The 20,449-nt window shown below is 39.5% G+C and overlaps 2 protein-coding genes across 2 annotated transcripts in view; one reads left to right on the top strand and one right to left on the bottom strand.

Annotated features, from left to right (window-relative positions):
- Nucleotides 1-9,560, top strand: part of LOC111574773 (ataxin-7) — a 33,496-nt gene extending 23,936 nt beyond the window's left edge. Inside the window, exons 10-13 of the mRNA XM_023279534.3 lie at nucleotides 947-1,136; nucleotides 1,247-1,368; nucleotides 1,541-2,717; nucleotides 6,472-9,560. Coding sequence (XP_023135302.1) covers nucleotides 947-1,136; nucleotides 1,247-1,368; nucleotides 1,541-2,717; nucleotides 6,472-6,489 — 1,507 coding nt within the window. The 3' untranslated portion in view covers nucleotides 6,490-9,560. The remainder of the gene's footprint in view (nucleotides 1-946; nucleotides 1,137-1,246; nucleotides 1,369-1,540; nucleotides 2,718-6,471) is intronic.
- Nucleotides 9,561-9,622: 62 nt separating this feature from the next.
- psmd6 (proteasome 26S subunit, non-ATPase 6) lies at nucleotides 9,623-14,074 on the bottom strand. Its single transcript, XM_023279524.3, has 8 exons — nucleotides 13,813-14,074; nucleotides 12,949-13,154; nucleotides 12,008-12,153; nucleotides 11,704-11,923; nucleotides 11,455-11,563; nucleotides 10,452-10,620; nucleotides 9,929-10,006; nucleotides 9,623-9,832 (listed from the first exon to the last, which is right to left on the bottom strand). Exons 1-8 carry the CDS (start codon nucleotides 13,955-13,957, stop codon nucleotides 9,736-9,738), a joined length of 1,170 nt encoding a protein of 389 aa, XP_023135292.1. The 5' UTR covers nucleotides 13,958-14,074; the 3' UTR covers nucleotides 9,623-9,735.
- Between the last annotated feature and the right edge of the window lie 6,375 nt (nucleotides 14,075-20,449).

The raw sequence follows: 20,449 nt of genomic DNA, 5'->3' as shown, positions 1-20,449 counted from the left end.
GTGAATGTAATGTCTGAATTTTTTTTTTTTAGAAATGATGTGATCAGACAGACAGAAATGTAAAATAATGTGCAAATTCTGGTTTTTCCAAATAATAAAATTTAAAATGGCAAAAATAAATAACATCGTTACAAAATGACAAGTTAAGGCATAATAAACACAAATTTCCAAATCTCTGTTTTTCACAACATAAAGCTTTTGAAGGAAATACCTGTAGTAAGGTAGCGTTTGTATGCTTGAACAGTGCAAACTATTTCCAGTGACAAGATATACTGTATGCCTCCCCCACTCACCCACCCACCGCTGTATCACGCAGACCTGTCAAGCGTGACGTCATGCTTCACTTCTCCCGTGTTAGTAAACAGAAAACGAAAGCCGAAGATATCCATGCTAATGCTATGCTAATGTTGTTGGATTCCGAAGCAAGATGAAATTTCTCGAAAATGCCCCCATTTTTTTCATTTCTCATCTGCTACGTGTGTAGAGTTTGTGCCACTATGCTGCCACAGTTCGTATGTGGTCATGTGACCGCAGGGCGACGTCTGGTGAAACAGAGTCACGTGATTATTGTTGCTTCGTCTGATTAGTGAAACACAGTCATGTGGTAGATCCACTGGGGGCATCTCTCCGGCAAAATAAAGCATATCTAATATGGTAAATAAAAAAGTAACGATTCGAGTGTAGCCCAGTGTAACGGAGTAAGAGTAGCGGTTCTTCTTCACAGATCTACTCAAGTAAAAGTAAAAAGCATGCCAGAGTAAAACTACTTTCAGAAGTACATTTTTTTCAAAAAGTTCCTCAAGTAAATGTAACGGAGTAAATGTAACTTGTTACTACCCACCTCTGCTAAGAGGTGGAACAAACGCAGTTGTAATTTAGCATTTTACACGTCTTGTGCTTTTTATGGTTAAAGTCAAAGTTATTAGCCACACTCTTTGTCCATCAGACTAAACAGCATTCACGGAGGGGGTACTTCCGGAGACCTTGCAGTAGTCCACGAGTCACCACACCATCCCCAAACTACCCCTGATGGTTTTTCCAGACCCTCTAGTGACGAGGGAGAGAACGAGGAGCGAGAGGACAACGCTGACAAACTGGACTGTCACTATTCAGGTTATCACCCACGACCGGCAGCTGTAAGTGCACTTGATCTGTGACTATCCACAGAAACTTCATTTTTTTTACCATGGTTAAACTATGACAAACTGTAGTTTTTTTCTCACCCACGTTCAACTTTTGTTCTCAGTACTGTACCTTTGGAAGTCGACTGTTTGGGAGAAGCTGTTACTCCTTTGACCGGCGATGGGACAGAGTGCGATATGCCCTAACCACGATGATGGACAAGCATGTCAACTCTCAGATGTGGAAGTGAGTTTGTCCATCTCAGATTTGTGACATTGATCTTGTAAAAAATGCAGCATTTAAATGCATTTTCAAAACACCTATTGAATTAGTCACATGGTGCTTACACAGAGAGATATATACTATACAACAGAAGGGAACATTTCTGAATAATGCATAATATTGTGTGTTGTTGCAGGAAAATCCCCTTGGCCTTGGAGAACTCCTCCTCTGTTGCACCTACCCATAGGACAAGCACAAATTCCCACGGTAGCACTCCCTCTTCAGGCTTCCTGGGCCCCCCTGCCACCTTGCCCCAGGCTCCTTATAGCCAGTCGTATGAGGGCAAGTCAGTGCTCTCCTATGGGACCACCTTAAATGCCCGCAGTTCCCCGCAGGGCGGGGCTGAGCACCCGGCCTATGGCACCACGCAGGCCCGACAAGTGTCTTCGTCGCCGCAGATGCCTTCAGCCCACTTGTCCTCATCTTCTTCTTCTTCAGCTCCTTCCCTAGCCTCAGGCCGGGCGTTTAAGTCCCGTTCCTCCAGCAGCAGCACTACCAAGTCATCATCGTCCTTCAGGCCCAAGGAGATCTCATCTGGCTCCTCCACGCCCGTCATCCCAAACTCCACTAGTGGAGGAAGCACTGGAGCTAACAGTAACAGTAGCAACACTAGCTTCAGCTCGGGAAAGAAGAGAAAAAACAGCTCTGTCCTCTCTTCATCCCATGGCTCCTCTGAATCCTCCTCTTCTAATGCCAACTTCTCTTCCTCCTCCTCCTCCTCGTCTTTCAAGAAGAACTGTGCAAATGTCGGCAGCTCAGGGAGCACCTACCACCACAGCTCATTAGGTCCGTCAGCCTCAGCATCATTATCCTCCTCCCACAGTGGAGTCCACAGCGTGGGGCTTAACTGTGGCCGTACTGTGCGGACCAACTCACTTAGCCTCAAGGCCGAACCTACTGGAGGTTCAGCAGGCGGCTCCTCTGGGCCACCTGCACGAGGTCCTCCCTCGGGCAGCCCTGCAGAGTCCATCAAGCGTATGAGTGTGGTGATGAACAGCAGTGACTCAACCCTTTCCCTGGGGCCTTTTGTCCACCACCAGCCCTCATCCTCATCTGACCACCACACCAGCTTCAGCCACCACTCCACAGATGGGCGCCTGGAGGGCAAGAAGCGCAAAAGCTCTTCTGCTTCCAGTGGCATTAATAGTGGAGGTGGTGGAGGGGGGCTCGGAGGAGGAGGAGGAGGAGGGGGAGGACCTGGACCAGGTAGACCCAAAGTGGCCAAGTCGCCTGCTATTAACAACATCCATGGGAAGCATGGGCGGAGCATTCCAGGGACGCCGGGTCTACCCAACAACTCTCATTTACATCAGGTTGGTTTTGTACTGTAGCAGAAAGCATTTTTGTAACTGTGGAAAACATGTGCCTATGATAGAGAATGTTTGTTTATATTATACATGTCACAGACTACTTTTCCACTGGTAGCACTGGTGCTACCAACTTTTTTGGTTGGTCAAACCAGCAAATAATTTAGTCCCCCCACACAATTGTGGGAAAATTCCCATAGAATTCCTGGAAAATTCACATAAAATTTCAGGAAAATTTTCATAGAAGATAGATAGTAAAAATTTCTAGGAAATTTCCCATAAATTACAGGAAAATTCCCATGACATTGGCATAAAATTCGCGAAAAATTTCGGTGAAATTCCAGGAAAAATCCCATAGAATTTCTGGAAAAATAACACAAAATTCTGGGTGATTTTGCCAAAATTTCCATAAATTTCCTCAGAAATTACCCAAAAATTGCAGGAAAATTCTCATAAAATTCCAGGAAAATGCCCCTAAAATTCCCATAAAATTTCTACAGAGTTCCTGGAAAATTCCAATAAAATTCCCAGAACATTCCTGAACAATTCTTGGAACTTTCCATGAAAAATCCAGGAAAGTTCTGGGGCAATTTCCAGAAATAGAATGTGTTTTATTATTTACTTCACAAAAATTGCCAAAACTTGGAATCAACATGTACAGTATTTAACAAGTGGCCCCAAGTCAGGGCTCCACATTAACTTTTTCACTAGTCACACAGTCAGTTGGTTGCACCTCCGACCTCACAAGCAAAACACCTTAGTAGCTGAACATTTGCTTATTGATAGATACTATATTTACCAGTGCTCCCTGCACGCCTCACAGTGCAGGCTGTGGTAGATGCAGCAGTGCACTCTGACGGTTTGAGGAAAAATTAGTTTGAAAAAAGTGAGATAAAAGTGTTCTAATTTCAGATTTATTCAAGATTAAACAGTAATTTTAGCCACGTGCTGTTTTCTATGAGCGGAGAAAACAGTGCACATAAATGTGCTACATCTTTCATGAGCAGAGCGCATTTTTAAACGTAAAGACTGAAGCTTAAATCAAGATTGTGCTTATTGATTATTTAATTTTGCAGCCCTGCAGCTGAGCAAGCCATTGTAATTGGTTAGCTCATATGTTCAGTATCTTCCTGCCTGCACCTACACTCTGATCATCAAGTGTGTCTGACTTGAACCTCTCCTGCGCTGCCTCTTCTTTCCTCAGTTTTAGCTGAGGAACGCACAGTAGCTCAATAGCTCGTTTTACCCATCAGGCAGGAGAAGACTGACAGAGCCATGGACTAAAGCAGTACTTGCCTGTGCTGGTTAAAGCAACAACAAAACAGCGATCATTCTCAAAAAATTGTTGCATATGCAACCATTTTGGTCCCAGTCTAGAGCCCTTTGTCACATATTCTGTATATTTAAGCTGCACTCTCAAAATCTGATATCATAAACAGCAATAATTAACTTTTCAAATGAATCGCACACCTGTGTCATTAAGGGTGCTATATTTGAATTTAAAGGTTTAGTTGCTATTAATCAGTTAGCCTCGACTCATCCCGTCTCGTGTTTCCCACCTGCATGCTGACCAGGCTGATGTTGTATCAGTCCTCAACTTCATTTAGCTGCCTGTCAAGTCAGTCTGTTGTGCCATTGACAAACTCCACTGTCTAGTATAGCAGTCAGTGACAGTAGTCCTTGTTCTGTTCTCTGGGAGATCCACTGCAAGCTGGAGGGCCACTCCAACCAGAATGTGGAGCAGGTGGAGAGCTGGTTATTGTGCCACTACACCCTGCTCACTGAGGCTGCAAAGCAGAACAAGAACGTCATAGAGTCCTCCCATGATAAGACAACAGGCTACCCAGCTACAGTCAATGACTGTGTTGGCAATCTGTCCAAGGGAAAAGAGACTAACTGGAGAGTCAGCTGAATTACATCAGGGACCACTGCAACAGCAACCTGACCAGTGCAGGAGGATAAACACAAGCTGAACTGGAGCAGGCTGGTTAGCAGCAGCTGAAAGAAGCTGTAGTGCAGTGGACACACAAGCTATCACTTCTGCTTTGAAAATCTGAAAAAACACAATGCAGAGATTTGTGAGTTGGGGTTTTAGCCTTGCGTTGAATTGACCAGGCAACGATATGCACAGTTTATCAAGTGATCACCTGAGTTCAACAACTTCTTTAGGGGGAATTGGAATTCAGACCGTAAATCACCAAAGGTCAACATAAGATTTTTTGCCCAGATCCAAAATGTCTTCCATTTTGAAAAGAACTTAAACATAAAAGTAACAAGCTGGACAAACGTGGGTAGTACTTAGCTGTTTGCAGCATTTGATAATGGATTTTAAAGTAGCATGAAGTAAGACACGACTCAGATGCTAAATTATCTGTCCCAAAATCACAGGTGCATCAAAATACAACCCTCATCCTCACAAAAAAAGCAAAATCCTTTAAAATGTTAAGGGGAACACTTTTGAAATTGTCAACATCTGCCAAACAAAAAGAACCAATAGCCTCATGTTGAGAGTGACAAAGTAGCATCTGAAATGTGTGGTTAGTGGGTTGGTACCAAAATGCTAGATGGCATGTAATGAAGTTTTTAGCCATATTTGCAACAGTGAAACATTTTCATTAATTACTACACAAGAGTTTCGCGTTTCCCTGAATCAGTCGAGCAGTTTTTTTTAAACATCTATTGAATAAAGTTAGGTTTTTGTAAATTGTCCATTCTGCATATCCATGTTTAATTTGCTTTAAAATTCAAAATGGTGCCTCTAGTCAGTCTGTTAAAGTGATGACATTCTGTCATTCAGACACAGGTCACTTTTTGTTCCTGACTGATTCATTAACACATCCCCACCACAGTGACGAAGAGAGCCACAGTATGCATTTGAGAACACTAAATCAAAACTAAAAGCAGCATATCAAAGTGTCCAAATAATATTTAGTTGGTTTATTTAGGATTTCATAAACCCTGAAAATTCTAACTGACAATAATCTTAACAGCTGCTTTGTTTATCTGCAGCTCATAAACTGTAGCTCTGAGTGAGACAGAGTATAGAAACGTACACAGTGTGACTTGCTGTTAGATCTTCACTCATCCTGTCTCCATTCGAGGGATAATTTGTAATTCTAAGTACTGAAGTAGCCACCGATCTACTTGTAAGAATCCTGCTGTTGCCTGATGCTGTCGGTATTTAATAAACTAAGATGAAATACTCGTACAACCAGCTGGAACAAACTGAACTTAAGCTTCTGTTAATATTTTGCAAAAATGTAGATTACATTTATTATGCATTTGTCTCTTTAAACTGACTTGTATCTTCATCCTAGTTAAGTTTGTAACATGTAAAATTACAGAACATAAAGAACAAGAATGATATTTTGTGATTTTGACACTCAAACTGTGTCTTTTGTGCACTCTGTGATGTTTGTGGTGACATGTAGAAAAATTTTCTCCGAATTGCTTCCCACGACTCCAAGTTTGTCGCATGTGTGTGCATGTCCTGTAATGCAACAGCATGCAGTTCAGATTTGTGCTGCACTGAGAGTGATGTGGAAATGTTGCTATTGCGACTTTTACTGAAAAGCTAATTCAGACACGAAGCAACATGTCTGAATGAGCCGTGAAATTTATGGAAAGGAGTGTGTGTCTAAAAGGCGTCGTGTTTGCCGAGAATGTTGTTTTTGGTGAATGATTGCTGCATGACCTTGTACACAGATAGATTACTTAACAACCATTTTAACAGATTTTTTTTTCTCTCCTCTTTCCCCAGCCAAAGGCTCGTCCCTGACAGCGGCATCCGGCTTCAGTGTATGAAACTGGCAGGCGGGCGGGGAAAAGTCCGGAGCGGTCCGCATACTGCTCTGGACTGCACGAGGCCTTCTAAAATCAAACCCACATACTCAGCTTCCCACAATCCTCAGGGTGGAGATGATCTGGACTGCCCAGTGAAGTAGATGTGGTCCTTTACTATTTCTCCCAAAGCCATGTGTGTGGGGCTCGGGGTGGGCAGGGGCACTGAATGGGGGTCTAATGAGCGAGCCAAGGATCCCCCACGCAAGTGCTGTCCCAGTAATCTGAGAGGTCTTCCTGTTTGGAGGTAGGAGCAACAATTGCAACAGCCATGGGTCTCCTGTCCTGTGGTTCAACGAGCTCTTTGGGTTCAGGTTAAGGGCTGCTGCAACAAGCCGTCATGACGCTGAGCAACTGGGGAGACAACAAGCCGATCTCTTCCGCGTTTGTTAAAGAATGAGTGTGTGAATGTGCGCGCGTGTACAAGTATTTTTTCTCATGTCAGATTTTGCTGGACTACTGGAATTTCCAACTTAATTTACACCCCCAGCGCCTGATCTCAGAAGCCTTGCAAGGAGAGCAGCAGGAGGAGGAGCAAATCGATACTTGCAACACTTTAAACAACACACAATCACTTTGTTGTTTCACTTTTCGTTAGTCTCTCTCTGGTGACATGTCGAATAACTTTGGGTTACAAATGGTAGCCTGAGACAAGCCCGTAGGGATGATCTGGTCAATTCTTTTATTACCCGGAAATATTATGCAAGTGTTACCTTTTTATGATTTCTTACGAGCTTTTTACACTGAACTACAAAGGGTCTTTGTAGACTTGGTGAAGACGGTTGTGCTTTTAAATGTGAAAAGGACACCTGATGTGCCCATTTGGTTGAATCTTTTGTCAGAGACAGCTTGGTCTTGAGAACACCTGTTAATTTTTTTGAATCTTTCCATTGTGCAAAATGATAGCCACAGTAGACCTACCCCCAACTGTGAACAGCACTAAATAACTACTTTCTCCACAGGCACTGCTTAGTTGTCCACAGAGCTAGCCAAAAGCTGCAATCAGCTTTGCCAACAACTTTTATATTCCACACTATATGATAGGCAGTCCTGCTTATGAAGCGGTGATGGTGCATTGTGGATATGAAGGAGATCTGTGCAAGCTGTATTGTTATAGCCACAACTTACCTGCTTTTTACCCATACAGCTGTGTGAACTCCACAGCTGCACGTGGGCAGATGTGAATTGTAATGTTTTCTTTTTCCTGCATAGGGAATCAGGTATGGTACGTCTTAACTGGAGCAAACTTGCACGTCACCTGTCTTCTGTGGGTATGATTGTCCCTCGTGTGTGTAACCACTACCCAAGCGCTGGATGTTGAAGTTTCAGCACAACAACATAGTGTTGCCTCGCCGTAGCACTATGTTGTTGTGCGTTGAGGTTCGTCACAGTAGCCAGGCATTATACTCTATTCCTTTGTCAAAGCGGAGTCTTAAATCAGGCAATACTTGCCGGTCTGGTTGGGATGTTTGCTTATTTAGAGCGGTCTCGGGTTGAGTTTTATGGTGCGAGATTCATGGAGATGGCTTCACAGGACATATTTGAACTTTTTGGCAACACCTGTTGATTTATGGAACCTCCACTGATGTCAGATAGTGTGGAAAAGTAAAGGAGGCAATTTTTAAAAAAAAAATTTTTTTTTTTAAAAGAATCTTAATTTAGCTTTTGTTTTCTTGTAGCCTATGTATCAAACAAGTATTGAAGTATCCCTATTTGAGAATACATATTTTGTTAACAAATTGTACATAGTAAAATATGTATTTTTGCACAGGCAGTTTTTCGTACACGCTGAATTTTTGGTACAATTTTGAAAATCATTATTTATTTATTAAAAGATGAAAAAAAAAGATGAACAGTCAGAGAACATGACTATTTGAAGTGGTTCACTGCCAAGTCTGTATAATGCAATACGCCTATATGTAGAAGCTGAAGCATCTCATGAATCGTGTACTGAGATCCTTTAAGGAAGTACGGTGAAGTGTTGCCACTGTAGCATGTGTCTGAATGACAGAGGATACCTTTATTCACCTAAGGTCTCAATCACATGTGCTTTTATAAGACATTTTATGTTGCCTATGAATCAAAACAACAAAAAAATTTTACTCTGTGACCCAGTTAGCCTGTGATTTTGAAATGTCACGCAGGCTTAAAGCTGTGCCCATTGTCTAACCAGTTTCCATGGACCCTTCAGTCGTACGCTTTGTAGACCTTAACCACATTTCATGATTGAAACGCTTATGTTCTTTTATAAAGGCTGAAGGGACTTAAGCAATCATTGCAAGGAAGAGGAACACTTCAAACAGTCCAATTGCTTGCATTGTCGTTGCCAAACAAGTAATTTGAATCACAGCTTTTAAAAGAAATATCAAAATAAGAAAGTGCCTGAATTTGTTTCACCCTGACTGTTTGAGGACAGTATTCTTTGGGTTGTTTTACCTTACTTGAATGTTCAAAGTATTTAGGAGTTCAGTTTTAAATCTGCCTATGAATCTGAAATGTGGTAAAGCCTGAGCTTGACAGCTACCCAGTATGAAACACTTAAATGTTATTTTCCTCGAGTTTTCCAGACAAGATGTTGAGATATCGTTAGCCTCAGTTTGTGGCTCAGGCCCCGTCTGGGTTACTGGGATTTTTATGTAGAAACTTCAAGTGTTTTGTTTACCCTTCCAACTCCACTGACATCTTCACTTTGTTTCCAGTACATGGGAACACTGCAAGGATGTTTTATTAGTACCATAGACTTGGAATGTGAAAGTGAGAGAGAATACAGCTTGTGGCTGGGAAGAAAAAAACAAATCCACCATTCATACTATGTAAAAGTGTGTATAGATTTTCTTTTTTGGTATACATTATCAGAATCATTTTCAGCTGGACTTATGTATTGGCTGCTATGTAATTCATGAACAAAACATAGGTTAGAATTAATATTTAAAGAAAAGATTGTATAGTATATTTGTTTTGTAACAAGTTTCTGTAAATAAAATAATTTATACTGCTATTTATATGAAATCCTGTATCTGGCTCTTTCCTAAAAGTAAAAAAAAAAAAAAAAAAAACAACCTTGAGCAATGGAATGTCAACAGTTGAACAAGTTTTATTATATACACAATATAAGAGTCACTTTGTCAAACAAACGACAGGTTTGGGTAACCAAGACGAGTAATGCAAAGATGGCCTAACATGTTTACATGTTAATAACTCTCGACAGCTTCTGGACTCTGTTGAGCAGCAAGTCGCCCTTTTTGATGGTTTCCTGGTACTGCCAGTTTTTGCTGTCAGGTCTGCAAAGAAAAACAACATTTAGAGTTATTGTCTGGTTATGGAATAATTTAACACAAGCATCAGTTGCAGTATCATTTCAATAACAGTAGCATTACCTGTTGGTTTCCACAATCTCATTCACTTTATCAATTTTACAATGGAGACGGCCAGCAGCTATGAAACGGGACAGTTCCCTGTGAAAAGAAAAGGAGATTAAATTAGCTGCAAGAAAAAATACTAAGAATGGGCCACTGTTTTGACAACTCCACTTATTCACTTGTCTAAATTTGAGTAAACACTTTCACAGTGAAACACCCACACACATGTAAACCTTACAGGTTCTAATTTATTGAGCTATGTATTTTTGTCTGTTTTTCTCTTCACAGAACCTTAAACCAAATTTGGCCTTGTACTGAAGTGAACATCCTGATGCTTCAAAAATGATAATCCACATAAAAAGATGCTGATCTGACTGGCCACTTTACAGAAAAACAATCCAACAAAATCCTAAGAGCGCCAGAGAGAACCACTGTTACAATTTCTGTAGTTCTGTCTTGATTCCACTGGTATTAAAAAAAAAATGTCCAGTATTTCAGACAGGAGGGACACAGCACATAAATATTGGCGATCGAAACTCACTGGTCGATGAACTCTGTGCTGACACCAAAGGCCTCGGCCATGTAGCCCAGGGTGAGGGATCGGTAGGACTCTAGCAGCTGGCTGTAGGCCTGGATCCTCATCTCCCTCACATAGTAGCGATAGTGTGGGGCGAAGAGCCAGTCCTTCTTCATCTCCTGCTCTACCATGGCTGTGCCACAAAGTTACACATTCATTATTGAAGTGCCAACATACAGTAGCACAAAAACCACATAATGACTCCTAAATAAAATCTTATCTTATTTGGATGATGTTCATTTTGTCATTAATTATCATAGGATAACGTTATTTTTTATACCGACAAATCAAAGTAAAGATGGTTTTGACCTTAGCTGACATGTTGCAACTGCAGTCTTCTTCAGAGCGTCATCTGACGTGTGCTGACGTGTCCTTTTTTATCAGGTGACCGGTCTGACAGATCTGTCAGAATGTGACAATCTCATATATGATGTTGCATTTATTGTCTGGTTCTATTTTGTCTTTGGGATGGACTAATAGCTGTCGGAGTTTTGTATGTGGTTTTACTGCTGTATTGATGTTGTGTTTTTTTCATTATGTGCTGTATGGGTTCTGTTATCACAGGGGGAGGATTGTAACATCGGAGACCAACAAGCATAAACGATGGATCAAGGAGGCCATCGAGATCAGGAAGCGGGCGAGCTGCTCCATGAACCGGGACGAGGGGGCCTACACCCTCTAATACCTGGGACTCCATCCTCCAGAGGCCACCGGACGGCGGGGGGCGTGGCCTATCTGACAGATTCTGACAGATCTGTCAGACAGGTCACATGATAAAAAGGACACGTCAGCACACATCAGATGACGCTCTGAAGAAGACTGCAGTTGCAGTTGAAACATGTCAGCTAAGGTAAAAACCATCTTTACTTTGATTTGTCGGTATAAAAAATAACATTATCCTAAAATCTTATCTTGTCCAGAAGTTGTCAAATTTTTTTTTTCAAACAATAAAGAAAGGCCTCCTTACCCAAAGACTGGAAGAAGACAGAGTAACGGCACTCATAGAGCGAAAAAAGATACTGGCGGACAGAAGGCAGACTGTGCAGTACCTCCAAGATTTCTGCTCCCTTTATTACCTACAGAGAAATATTTAAGATAAATTAATCTTGATTGTTGCCTCACCTGGGAAATTTACAACAATCACCAGCAGGTACACTGCCAATTTACACGTGTTTCTAAAAATGTGTGACAATCTTTTGTGCTCTTAGTCTTCTACCTTTTCACGGAGGTCAGGCCTTTTGAGGGCGATCATGCAGACGTAAACGGTGTAAGTAACAAATGTCTTGTAGTCCATGAGCTCATAGGAGGTGAATGTGGAGACCGTGTCGAGGAAAAGCTCAGCAGCTTGTTTGAAGTCTCTGATGGCCACACAGTACAGGCCCTGGTAAACCTTCAGGCGATTCCTCCTGTCCCAGTCTCCTCCCTCTTCAATAAGGCTGAGGAGAAAAGAGATTCACAAACAAATGAGTGTTGAACAGATTAGAAGGATATTTCGCAAAAGAAGACACCAGGATGTTTACCTCTTGGCTTTCTCCGAGTTGCGTGTGATGAGGTCGCTATCCATGTAGAAGAGGCCGATCCTCAGCAGGTAGAAGACGATGTCTAATCTGTGACCTAGAGCCACTGTCTTGTCATAGGTCTTTCGGAAGGCTGTTAGAGCCCCCTCCTGTGGATTAACGAAACAAAGGCCGACAATGTCAATCAATCTGCTACTTCTCAGATTAGTGGACAAACAACTTAGGTGGTCAACTGTGGTCATTTTGTGCAACGACAGCTGCAATAGATAAAAAATATAACATACAAATACAAATGGTCACTTTCATTATTTTAACTTTAATTGATGCTATACTGCTTTAGAGGGAAACTGTCAACAACTGTATTATAATATCTGCTCACTTAGTAATAATGACAAAAGAACCATGACTTATCTGTTGTCAAAAACACAAGAGTGAAGTTCAGAGTGCCATTTGTATTAATAAAAATCAGGCAAACGTGATGTAGAGGGCGTCGAGTGTAGGGAGTCGGAAAGACAAGTGATATTTTCCAAAATGCAACATCACAGCTAGACTCGTGGGCAATCAGGGTTCATTCTCCTAATTGGTGCTGTAACATTTCACGCTTAAGAAAATATATTCAGATCTGTTGACAACTGTGAGACAGGGCTGAATGAATCGGGGATTAACTAACCCTAACCACTGACACAGTTTAAATCCTGGCTCAGACTTGCTGTAAAATGTCCGAGGTATGGCTATTAGATAATAAGGGTGACCTTATCGCAGTCTAACCACAGCAAGTATGCCTGAATCACAGAGTATACACTGAGTGATGCATATAAACAACCATGACAGCTTCAGTATATTTCATATTATGTGAAATGCCCCATTTGCAAACAAACTGCATTATTTCAAATTCCAATTTCAACATGAAACAATAATTTTGTCACCCTACTGGGAGATCATACCTTGTCTCCAATTCTGATGAGATATTCAGCTTTGGCCATCATGGCATCTCGGATCTCGCTCTCTCCCAGGTTCTTCTCCGCATCTTCCAGCACATCATCCAGGCGCTTCAACTCCTCCTCGTTGGCCTTCTTCATCTTACTCAGCAGGTCACTGTCCAGCTGCCACTTCAGCTCCTTACACAGACCTTCATAATAAGGTGCCATATCTAAAGCAGAAGAAAAAAATACACTGAATTAGACATCTGTGCTCAGATCTAACAAACAGCTGTTACATCTCATACTTATTACCCGGGAGAGGATTGAATTCATCAGAACCAGTTTTATAGACAAGCGTTCCTTTGTTTCCACATATGTGGAAATTGATATGGCGTTGTGGTGCATAAAAGAAAACACTGACAAGTACAACAGTTAAAGATGATTAAAAGATGAAAAAAAGCAAGTGTTGCAAGTCAAATAAGAAACAGGTGTAGCAAATCAAAATAATGCAGACATTTATAATGGCACTTACAATGAACTCCCGAAGATTGTAAAATAATAAAGCAACGTCTATTTCTCCTCTCACACACTTTAACTTTTACGAATAAAGTGGATCATGCACATTTAAGAACTCTCAATTATCGGACGAGTTGACCAAACAGCCCTTTTTGAGCTAGTTGGCTAGTTACGTTTGCTAATAGCATTAGCTAAGAAGCTAACGCCCGTTGTTAATGTTAACTATGTGTAACTTTTTGGATTTTTTTTTGAGCATTTACGTGACGACCATGCACTCAGAGCATCACTTACGTTGTTACCTACATACAAAACGTGTGTGTAAAATGAAAAAGCCTACTCGGGCTAACGTTACGAAGTGAACTGCTAACTCACTGTTAGCTTTGATTGCGTCCATGAGCTCCGTCTTCACTTTGGCATCCTGTCGGTGTCCGTCCATGGTGAGCAGAAACTTCAGCTGTGCTATCCTCAGATCGGGGTTCTTGGGCAGACCCTCTTCCTCCAGATTCTCCAACGGCATTTTGAGCCAAAAGTATAAAAGCAAATACACAAACTTAGGTCTTTCTTTGTGTTGCCTATGCCAGCTACTCACCGTTACCAGCTAGTCAACGATGACTACGGAAAACACTGGACGGTTGTTTCCGCCAAGTCGACTGTCAGACACCGGAGAAAAGAGCGGAGACGTTCAGCCAGCAGTGTGTCGCTACCTCCCCCTGCCGGACAGGAGGAGGAACTACACCAAGTGATGGTTCTCTGATACCCGAGGCTTCGACACATGCGCTGTAGCTCATGAAGCAAACGTATCGAGCCACTGTGCCGAGGCGTGGTTTGGTCACGTGACTCGTGACGTTTGAATCACTTCAGTGACGTTTGAAGCACTCAACTGCTTCGAATCACCTGATTGGTTCGGTTTGTTATGTGAATCACTCAGCGGGATCGAGTGTTCCGGGATAGGAGATCCCTATTTAGTGTTGTTCATTTGAATTGTTTTTCGCAGAATAGATAGTTTTTTTTGCTGTTGTTTTTGCTTTGAGAGTTAGTAGTATGTCAGATTTCGTATTTCGTAGAGAATATATATATATATATATATATATATATATATATATATATATATATATATATATATATATATATATATATATATATATATATATATATATATATATATATATATATATTCCCAACTCACCACCCCCCCCATGCCACAACACCTGGCACAGAACCTTGTCAGGTGCTTAGCTGACAGACAACAAACCAAAGAAAAGAACAGTTCACTGACTGTTGCTACACTTGTGGCTCTGCAGTTCAAAACTTTTGGATTCACCAATCAGAGTGGCAGCCAGTGTGAAAGAACGTTTAATAACAGAATGCACAACAATTAACATAAAGAATGCCAAGCAGCAGTCATCTACGTCACAAGCACCACCACAGCCTCGTCCTCCACCACCAGCAGCACCTTCCACAGGTATTTTTTTTTTCTCTTCTGAATAGGGAATGACTGACATTTCTGGTGATGATGATGATGATGATCTTCAATATTTTTCAGTTCAACTGTGGAGCCTATAAGACGAAGACGCAAGTAGAGCCTGGCAAATGCAAAGCGCCACAGCGAATGCAATTGTAGAAAGAACGGCAGACCCACTGGCTTACTGGGCAACCCACAAAACCGTTTACCCAAACTTGTACAATGGAGCCAAACATTTCCTGTGTACCTCAGCCTCATCTGTGCCGTGTGAACAGGTTTTTTTTTTCTAAGGCTGGGGAGATAGTGAGTAAAAGAAGGAACTGCTTGAGTCCCAAACAATGTTCCCTGTAATTTTTCATGAGTCTGAGCAAACACACAAACTCCCTGAGCGTGGACCACTGTGAGCAACATCAGACGTGTGCACTGTGGTCACACCAGCATCACATCCATTCAAGTTACATGGTTCATTAAAAGAATCAAATTACAGCATTTACATTTCTGTTAAAACACTTTGTCAACAGGAGCCAGTTGAAGGCTGCAGTGATTTTAGTGACACTACAATGTATAAGAGTGAAGTTATTGAATATTTGTCTCTCTTTACTGTTGCAGCGGTTTTGCAAATTGCAGACGGACCCTGTTCACTCCATAGACACCAATGTTATTCCTGTAGCTTGAAAGACAGCTACTTTTGATAAAACTGGGCTTGTAGCACATTGTCTGCCTTGCAACAATGGGAAAGAGGCACCGTTTATGTTTTGACAACCTATATCTAATGAGTTATTGATGCTGGAAGTCCGAATCTGTGAATATCTTTCCAACTTTACTGAACTTGGGGTCACTACCACCTAAGGAGTGATATATTTAATTCTGAAAAAAGCATTTAGCCATACTTAAAGCTTTAAGTGCTTTATTAACACGGAACTAAAAGTTTTGTATTGTTTTATTATCACAGGTTCTGTCTGAAAAGAGGTGGCATCATTTTAAACAGTGAAATCAAACTAACAAAATGTAATGACCAACCAGTGAGTAATACTGGATTCTGCAAAAACATAAACAACTTTTTTGAAAAAATCTAAATCTTATCTTAACACAGTTAATGTATTAACTTATTTTTGTGTGTATGCATGTATTTATTGATTTATTTAGTACTGTTAACATACCAGAGTTCTGAGTGAATTTTTCTTAAGATAGGCAAAGGCCATTTATTGATTACATTACAGGCTATTAAATGTTTATTAAAAACTAAAAAGCATTTTTAAAAAAACAACTTAGGCATTTATTGAGTCACTAAAATACTGTAGAGTACAGACCACATCAGCATGATTATAAGCATCCTCTGGTAAATTAACAACCAGATACTGATGTCTCTCACCATATGGACTTCAGGAGATGACTGGGGGATGATAAACTGTGACCTACTGGTTGGGTTCTCTCTGTTCTCATGTTTCTTACATGTTTGTCCCCTGACAGCCGGGTCCTAATGTTTTTTGAGCAACACACCATACTATGACGTTTTTACAATGATGGTTCTACTATGGAACCAGTTTGACATGTTCAGGTGTTCTTTGTGTGAAAACTCAGAGATTTCAGGTATCAGAAGGTGGTTTTCAACTTTCTTTGTTAACTTTCTGCCTCAACTTTAAACTAAATTTCCTTCACTAACCCAGCCCTCTGGACTTCCAGGAAGCTGTGTTCCTATTGGCTGTCCAGGTGGCTGTGTTCCTATTGGCTGTCCAGGTGGCTGCTTGGTGTTATTAGGAACACCTGAGCAGCTCAGTGTCTTCCTGCTTTATTTAGCTGCAGACAAACATTTCCTCTGCTTTCCTTCACCACTGAACTGGGTTTGGCTCCATTGCTTTAGTTTGTTCTTTAGGTGTTGGCTTGCAGCTTCCAGCAGTAAAATCATCTTTAATGTGTTTCTTGGTGTGTTTTAGGGCTTTGTACTGGATAGTTGTCTTGGTAAATGTGGTTCTTTACCCACATGGTGCTAATGTTTACAGTGATTAGTGGATTTGGTGCAGCTGAGTTGTGTCTTTATCTTGGCTGTAGTGAGTCTTTAGAGGTTTTTGGTCAGACACATTCTGTATTCTTGTTTGAGAACCAATGTTGGTTGTCCAGAAGGTAAGAGTTCCTGTCCTGATTCTCTGTTCTCAGAGGTTCTCTGGTAGGCTGCAGGAGACTTTAGTGTTTGGGTTGTGCTAGTTTGGTTTTTGTATGGTTTCATTTGGACGACTATCTTGAGGCCCCTCCATGTGGTTTAGTGAGGTTTTCTGGAACAGTTCTACAAAGCAACCTGCAGCAGAAGAGACTTTGAGAGTTTTTAGGAAGTTCTGGAGAGCAGACTTTAGAGCAGCAGAAACATTTGTCAGCAGTTTGAGCAGGAGAAGGTGAGCTTCAGAGTAGAAATGAGACAGAAACCTTCTTGACCCGTGTGGTGAGGTCCTGTACCAAGAGTTTGAGCAGGTTGTGAAGAGTCTGTAGTTCTTTGGTCTGAAAGCACAAGAAGAGTCGACTCATAAAAGGAGAAAACAGGAAATACTGTTGGTTCTTCTGTCGCTCTGCAGTTTCCTTAGACTGAATATCAAGTTTATATTTTAAATGATTTCCCATGTGAGCCCAAGAAGACTTCAATAAACTCCCTCCATCCCCTGGACACAACATATTTTATTACCATGTTAAATGTTTTTTTTTTGTTGTTTGTTTTTTTTTTTAATGTTTTTGAGTTTTAATCATAGTTTTTTCTCTTTGCTTGTTTAGTTTTGTCATCTGTGTAAAAGGTGCTAAACAAATAAAGTTGAATTGATAAACTGAATAACTGACTAACTCATGATTGTGACAACAGAAGTATTTTCATTGTGATTTAAGGGTTTATTTCATTTTTAAGGTTGGGGTAAAATCTTGACAGAAAAAGAAGATTAAAGAAATAAACTACATAACAAAAAGCAATTAAATCAAACAAAAAAAATTAATACAATAAAACTTTTTAAAAGTTTTATTATTAAAAAGATTTAAGAAATTTAAGATGTAATTTTCTAATTAAACATTTAATTTTTTTATTAAATTTTTTGTCTTTTTAAAGGTTTAATAATCTAATTAAAGGTTTTGCATTTTTTAAAATGTTTAATATTCTTTAATTTTATTTTTTAAATGTTTAATTATGGAAAATATTTTATCTGTAATTTTTAATATTTGTATTTTAAAAATTTTGTTTAATTTCATAATGACATGTATGTTGTTGAATTATCTAATTCAATATTTTGTCTGTTTAATAGAGTTAAACATTAAATACAATAAATTATATGTACATATACCACCTTTTAATGTTTAGTTTTCTTTTTAATAATAAATTTATTTATAATTTAATTATTAAATGCTTCATTGTATTTTCTGTTTAATTCCTATTTGAAGTTTTATTGTCTTTATGATGTAATTTTCTAATTAAACATTTAATTTTTTAATTAAATGTTTTGTCTTTTTAAGGGTTTAATAATCTGATTAAATGTTTTGCATTTTTTAAAACGTTTAACATTCTTCTTGTTTAATTGTATTTTTTAAATGTTTAATGATGGAAAATACTTTTTCTGTAATTTCTAATATTTGTATTTTAAAAATTTTGTTTAATTTCATAATGACATGTATTGTATCGTGTTGAATTATCTCATTCCATATTTTTGTCTGTTTAATAGAGTAAACATTAAATTACATTAAATTTTATTAAACAGACAAAATATGGAATGAGATAATTCAACACGATACAATACATGTCATTATGAAATTAAACAAAATTTTTAAAATACAAATATTAGAAATTACAGAAAAAGTATTTTCCATCATTAAACATTTAAAAAATACAATTAAACAAGAAGAATGTTAAACGTTTTAAAAAATGCAAAACATTTAATCAGATTATTAAACCCTTAAAAAGACAAAACATAGGCGCCCATATAGCTCAACGGGTTAAGCGGGTGACCCATGTACAGGGGCTGGTCCCTGACGCAGCGTCCCGGGTTCGAGTCCCGCTAGTTGTCCTTTGCTGCAAGTCTTCCCCCGACTCTTCTCCCATGTTTCCTGTCTGTCTCTCACTACACCTATCCAATAAAAAGACAAAACATTTAATTAAAAAATTAAATGTTTAATTAGAAAATTATATCTTAAAGACAATAAAAGTTCAAATAGGAATTAAACAGAAAATACAATGAAGCATTTAAAAAGAAAATTAAACATTAAAAGGTGGTAAAACATTTAAAAAGAAAAACCTTAAAGATTTAATCGAAACGTTAACAGACTGTCTGAAGGTTCAAACTAACAGAGAACTACTCAGGAACTTAGAAGATATCAGTCCTTGGACTGTCTGAAAGTTCAATCTAACAGAGAACTACTGTGGGACTTAGAAAATTTCAGCCCTCAGACTGTGTGAAAGCTCAGGTCCTGAGGACTCGGGAGGTCTGGAGGCTTTGAAAGTCTTGGAACTGAGGGTTCAACCCTCCAGCACAAAGGCTAAAGTCCAACCTCCTTAGAAAAACGATCGAGTCGAGACTCAAGTTAAAAACACTCGAAAATGACAAAAAAAAAAATAGATGATAAATGCGCAAAAAAAAAAAAAAAAAAGCATCTGAGTGAGTAGCTCAGGGGATAAGAAGAGAAACGTGCTCTTCAATAGTTATTGTCATTATTATTACTAGTAATATTATTTTTGTGTCCACTACAACCCATACAATCATCTAGTGTAGTCAAACAGGAATGTGTGCATGGCGAATCAAATCCAAAACAATCCATGAACCAACGACCACGTCTTGATTGCACTTCATATTATTGACCACTAGATGTCCTACTCGAGCACTGTGTGTCATTGGGGCCTCGAGTAATGAACCATGTTTTGAATGAAGTGTCGAAGCTTCAACAAAGCCTCGATCAGCCATCACTAACTACACCGCTGCTGAAGGTAAAGCAATGTTATGGGTCTGCAGTAGAGGAGGCAAATACTACCTTCTGTGCAAGTAGTTACAGATTTAAATATTTATTCAGCTCAGATAACTTAAGTTGTTTTTTTATATTTCCAACTCAAATACTACTTTTTTGTCCAAGTACTTATGGTTTTAAAGTTTTTTCCACCCCAAATACTACTTTCTGTACACATATTTATAGATTAAATGGTTTATTCCAATCAAATAATATACTGATTTATGATTTTGAAGGTTTATTCCACCCCAAATAACCCTTTAACATCCTCACCAAGAAAAAGGCAATGAAAAAATTATTTCTTTATATTTCTTATCTCTTTGGGGCACTAATAACAACAATCAATGATTTTTTATGAAGAGACCCAGCGGTTTTTAAAATATTGACCTCTACCAAACGGTTGAGAAAACTTACTTCACCCTTTTAAATCTTTTTTTTTTTTACATTTCAAATGACACAGTTGTGTTCAGCAACTCCTTAGGCACCATATGTCAAAAGTATTACTTTACCATTGAAAATCACAGCAAACAGAGGCCTCATATGAGGAGTGATTTTGCTCGCGCTAACTTCCTGTGAGCAGACTAACTT

Source organism: Amphiprion ocellaris, chromosome 5 (assembly GCF_022539595.1).
Source record: "Amphiprion ocellaris isolate individual 3 ecotype Okinawa chromosome 5, ASM2253959v1, whole genome shotgun sequence".
NCBI lineage: Eukaryota > Metazoa > Chordata > Actinopteri > Pomacentridae > Amphiprion > Amphiprion ocellaris.
The sequence above is the reverse complement of the archived record's forward strand: the minus strand, read 5'-3'. Positions and strand labels throughout refer to the sequence as shown.

Bases quoted from the DNA above. Each gene is read 5' to 3' on its own strand.
- psmd6 (XM_023279524.3), bottom strand. From the start codon at position 13,957: ATGCCGTTGGAGAATCTGGAGGAAGAGGGTCTGCCCAAGAACCCCGAT. The intron at 13,155-13,812 runs GTGAGTTAGCAG...CTTCTGCTTTAG, and splicing joins GGACGCAATCAAAGCTAACA to ATATGGCACCTTATTATGAA. The intron at 10,007-10,451 runs GTGAGTTTCGAT...TTCTTTTCACAG, and splicing joins AGCACAGAGTTCATCGACCA to GGAACTGTCCCGTTTCATAG.